The following is a 5,586-nucleotide window of genomic DNA, read 5'->3' as shown; positions in this document are numbered from 1 at the left end:
CAGTATTGTGAAAACAACATGGCAGTGACCAGCGGGTCATAAATGCGGTATTGTGAAAACAACATGGCAGTGAACAGCGGGTCATCCATACAGTATTGTGAAAACAACATGGCAGTGACCAGCGGGTCATAAATGCGGTATTGTGAAAACAACATGGCAGTGAACAGCGGGTCATTCCCAGCAGTATTGTGAAAACAACATGGCAGTGAACAGCGGGTCATCCATACAGTATTGTGAAAACAACATGGCAGTGACCAGCGGGTCTTACATACAGTATTGTGAAAGCAACATGGCAGTGAACAGCGGGTCCATACATGCAATATTGTGAAAACAACATGGCAGTGAACAGCGGGTCATCTATACAGTATTGTGAAAACAACATGGCAGTGACCAGCGGGTCTTACATACAGTATTGTGAAAACAACATTGGAGTGAACAGCGGGTCATACATGCAGTATTGTGAAAACAACATTGGAGTGAACAGCGGGTCATACATGCAGTATTGTGAAAACAACATTGGAGTGAACAGCGGGTCATACATGCAGTATTGTGAAAACAACATGGCAGTGACCAGCGGGTCATCCATACAGTATTGTGAAAACAACATGGCAGTGACCAGCGGGCCATACATACAGTATTGTGAAAACAACATGGCAGTGAACAGCGGGTCATCCATGGATTCTTTTATCATTTTCTAAAAGGAAAACATCAACGTAAAATAGAACATTATCCATGATATCATCAATTCAAGTAGACCACAAATCAGATATTTGATGAATATTTAAACTACCACGAGGAAATCCGAGAGAAAACTCGGCTAGTTTTACCAAACTAGGCTCACCTCACGTGAAGATCAACAACAGTTATGTAATGATAAGAAATGAAGTTGCAGGTCGCAGAGGCATGACTTTCTGAAACATCTTACCGCCAGGTCGCAGGAGCATGACTTTCTGAAACATCTTACCGCCAGGTCGCAGGAGCATGACTTTCTGAAACATCTTACCGCCAGGTCGCAGAGGCATGACTTTCTGAAACATCTTACCGCCAGGTCGCAGAGGCATGACTTTCTGAAACATCTTACCACCAGGTCGCAGGAGCATGACTTTCTGAAACATCTTACCGCCACGCACGTGACGGCAGAAACCTATTTTAATGAAATGTCCTCAAACCTGACGAAAGACTATGCAATGAGTTCGGAACGTCGTTTTAAAGGCAAATGAAGTAATATGGGAGTTATTGAAATTAGTGGAACACACTATCTAAACTTACGTATTTCTCCCTTTTGTATTTTGTTAACGAACTGTAAAATGCCTATTTAAAATTTTTTGTAATTTGCGTAAAGTCCCTAGGCTTTAGAATTGATATAACTATGATAGAACATGCAATTTCCAACGGAATAAAGTACAGAGCTCTAAAATAAATGTTTTCGACTTGATTTGTTTTGGATATTCGTGCGGAGCTATTTGTGCTTGCCACCCTTAATTCTGAACTGTAAGGGTAGAGAAAAGACGGCTAGTCACCAGCACCCACCGCCAACTTCTTGGGCTACTATTTTACCCACGTGAAAGACTAGGCTAGACGGCTAGTCACTAGCACTCACCGCCAATTCTTTGATTTCTCTTATCGAAAAATGGGATTTGACCCTCACTCTTATAATACACCCAGAGCTTCAAAGTGCGGAACAATATTTTTTTTTCGGCAACAGGATGCAGATCGTGGATTATAGGATCCACATTCCACTAGGCAACAACTGGCCTTAAAATAAATGTATGACAGTCAAAGCTCTTTAGTGGATTTGGAGGCCCTTTACTACTTAAACGTTTTCACTCCTGTTCCAGAAGAACTAAATTAATATTATATAGTTTTGTTATTTATGATTTAAATCATGTTGTGTTGTATACCTCTTGATTATTATTAATGAGAAGTGTGCTAAAATAGAGTTTCGGATATATCTATTGTTCTCCACAAATCATTGATAAGTGATTCAATGCAAAAACTCATCAGCTAAGCCGGACCTCTGGCAGCCAAAAGTATATTGATTTATATACGACGAGAAAACGCATGAGAAGGTGGAGCAAATAAAATAGTTAGGCCTAATGTTTCTGATTCAAATGACGTTTTAATGTAGATGTTTTTTGACACGTTTTTCTTGATTAGCCCATTGCAGATTTCAAGTCGGAGGTGTGTAATAATACTATTTAAGAGTTATGTGTAGTTAATGCAAATCTATACACGTTGTAACATTGCTCTGCACAAAACAAATAAAGATGAATCGGAATCTGTTATATTGTTGCTTTGACAAAACCATTGTTATAAAATAACCTTCTGAATTTATTGTTGTGTAAATCATACATGATTGGTCATTCAGTCTATCTTATATAAAAGTATTCATGTAGAGAGCCATTGAAGAAGTGGAAGCTGATTAGGCATAACGCGTCTCAAATTTTGTTTAACCGAATGCTGAATAGCTTCGAAAACAATGATGCAGTTGCTAAGACAACTGAGCAATACTGGCTTTCATATACAATATTTTCAAGTCTGGTTTGTCGCAGTCTTGTAGTACCTGCTCCGAGAATGAAGCAGATGCTAACAATCGCAACTAGACGCCGTTTTGGTAGACAGATCATTACAAACATACTTCGCAACGAGGCGTTTTCCGCTTACAGGAAGACACGAAATAGCTGCACCAGTATTTGCGATTGATCAACGACATGTAGAATAATGCTATCTTCACAACACTCTGTATCCAGGTAATAGGTACACGCTCATTCGAATATAAAATCAGGTTCAATTCCATTTTCGTACAGGAAAGTGATGCGTATGGTGGTGGTGGTCAGAAATAAGCACTGGCGGACAAACCGATCTCCACACCTGCGAAATTGTACTTTTAATGTCGCATTTTATAGATATCACATTTTACGGCCCCTTGTGCTTTGATATGCTGGTGGAATTCCTCTGACTTCATAATAATGGTTTATAATGTCTGTCACCACCATAATAAAGTGGTTGATTCATTTCTTGAGGGCCCGGCATGGCCAAGTAGTTAGGGCGCTCGACTCACAATCTGGGGGTCGCGGGTTCGAATCCCCGTCCCACCAAACATGCTCGCCCTTTCAGCTGTGGGGGAGTTATAATGTGACGGTCAATCCCACTATTCGTTGGTAAAAGAATAGCCAAAGAGTTGGCGGTGGGTGGTGATGACTAGCTGCCTTCCCTCTAGTCTTACACCGCTAAATTAGAGACGGCTTGCGCAGAAAGCTCACGTGTAGCTTTGTGCGAAGTTCAAAACAAACAAACAAACAAACTATTTCTTGAAGAAGAGGGGGATGGATTAAATAGAGTAACGTATAATCTCACCGGATTTTAACCTCATTGTGCTTGCTGGAGATGCTCACCTGGAGACTGGTGAAGGATACCTAATCATCTTATGAACACTCTGGTTTTAATGTAACATCAGTTGCTATTTGTGGTGGCCACCACTCACGATGCTGAAGTGAAATGTAAAACCGTATCTACTAAATGTTAAGTTATAAATGTCTGCTAAATGACAAATCACACGAAACATTATCAGCTGCGTTTTTTTTTATACAGTTGAACAGTGGGGACTGAATTGATTTTATAACAGGAGTTTTGTCATAGGTAAAATATAATGATGTTCAGTTATCATTTTATTATGTTATACAGTGAACTGTACCAATAAATCAATAAATAATGTTTTGTTTGTTGTTTAAAACCATGCCCACTTCCTTCAACAGTTATACTGACTCAGTTGACTCTTGTCTAAAACACATACATTTATCTACCACTTCCTTGAACAGTGATACTGACTCAGTTGACTCTTGTCTAAAACACACACACCTATCAACCACTTCCTTTAACATAGATACTGACTCAGTTGACTCTTGTCTAAAACACACACACATATCAACCACATCCTTTAACATAGATACTGACTCAGTTGACTCTTGTTTAAGACACAGACATTTATCTACCACTTCCTTGAACAGTGATACTGACTCAGTTGACTCTTGTCTAAGACACATACACACTTATCAATCACTTCCTTGAACACAGATACTGACTCAGTTGACTCTTGTCTAAAACACACACGCATATCAACCACTTCCTTTAACATAGATACTGACTCAGTTGACTCTTGTTTAAGACACAGACATTTACCTACCACTTCCTTGAACACAGATACTGACTCAGTTGACTCTTGTCTAAAACACACACACACATATCAACCACTTCCTTTAACATAGATACTGACTCAGTTGACTCTTGTCTAAGACACATACATTTATCTACCACTTCCTTGATCAGTGATACTGACTCAGTTGACTCTTGTCTAAGACACACACACTTATCAATCACTTCCTTGAACACAGATACTGACTCAGTTGACTCTTGTTTAAGACACACACATTTACCTACCACTTCCTTGAACACAGATACTGACTCAGTTGACTCTTGTTTAAGACACACACATTTACCTACCACTTCCTTGAACATACTGACTCAGTTGACTCTTGTCTTAGACAAACACACATTTATCTACCACTTCCTTGAACACACATACTGACTCAGTTGACTCTTTTTTTTTTAAGACACACACACTTATGAACAATGGCGAATTAACAACTATTGCTTTTATGTTTTTGTTTTAGGCACTACGGGAATATGTTTGCAATATTCTTCATGAACCATACAACTCAACCATCGTATGTTCATCGTAATTGATACACCTCTATCTGACAACTCATCTATCTATGCATCAGGCTGTGCTGGTATTCTGACCAGCTTCGCTGTATATCACTCACTCATCCATCCATCGCTTCAGGTTTTTCTCTGCCTTGTGTAAATGTAAAAACATTGTAAGCTACATATTAAGATTTCAAATGACATATCTTGTGTCTAATTTAAAGAGAAAGTTGTAAAAAATATGTAAACAGAAGATTTGTTTATTAAACATTAGTCGGATCACGGTTTTATAAAACATAGTTTTGTTTCAATGTGTGCCTGATAAAATTAGTGTAATATTATATAACTACTTTTGTTTTGTAAAGCTAGAATTTTGTTTGTATTTGTGTCATTTTAATAACATTAAGTAAAATTACAAAACTTGTGATTCTTTAAAATTAATAAAATAGCTGTTACTACAAGACTTGCGACTTTGTTAAAGCTGTTATTTGGTTTGAATTAGTCTCTAATTGATAACAATAGCTGTTACTACAAGACTCGTGTTTTTTTAGAGCTTTTATTTGGTTTGGATTTGTCCATAATTAATAACAATAACTGTTACTACAAGACTCGTGTTTTTGTTAAACCTGTTATTTGGTTTGGATTTGTCCCTAATTAATAACAATAGCTGTTACTACAAGACTCGTGATTTTTTAAAGTTGTTATTTGGTTTGGATTTGTATCTAATTAATAACAATAGCTGTTACTACAAGACTTGGCCCGGCATGGCCAGGTGGTTAAACAGTGATACTGATTAAATTGACTCTGTTCTAAGACACACACACACTTATCTACCACTTCCTCAAACAGTGATACTGACTAAATTGACTCTTTCTAAGACAC

General features: G+C 38.0%; 1 protein-coding gene across 2 annotated transcripts in view; it reads left to right on the top strand.

Moving 5' to 3' along the window:
• The window catches only part of LOC106463795, a 50,090-nt gene extending 44,945 nt beyond the window's left edge, over positions 1-5,145 (top strand). Inside the window, exon 13 of one of the 2 annotated variants that reach the window (XM_022391394.1) lies at positions 4,671-5,145. In XM_022391394.1, the coding sequence (XP_022247102.1) occupies positions 4,671-4,739 (69 nt within the window). In that variant the 3' untranslated portion in view covers positions 4,740-5,145. The remainder of the gene's footprint in view (positions 1-4,670) is intronic. The other variant, XM_022391393.1, reaches the window with a different exon arrangement.
• Positions 5,146-5,586: the final 441 nt, after the last annotated feature.

Source organism: Limulus polyphemus, unplaced genomic scaffold (assembly GCF_000517525.1).
Source record: "Limulus polyphemus unplaced genomic scaffold, Limulus_polyphemus-2.1.2 Scaffold1485, whole genome shotgun sequence".
Lineage (NCBI taxonomy): Eukaryota > Metazoa > Arthropoda > Merostomata > Xiphosura > Limulidae > Limulus > Limulus polyphemus.
This window is presented reverse-complemented; position numbering and strand designations above follow the sequence as displayed.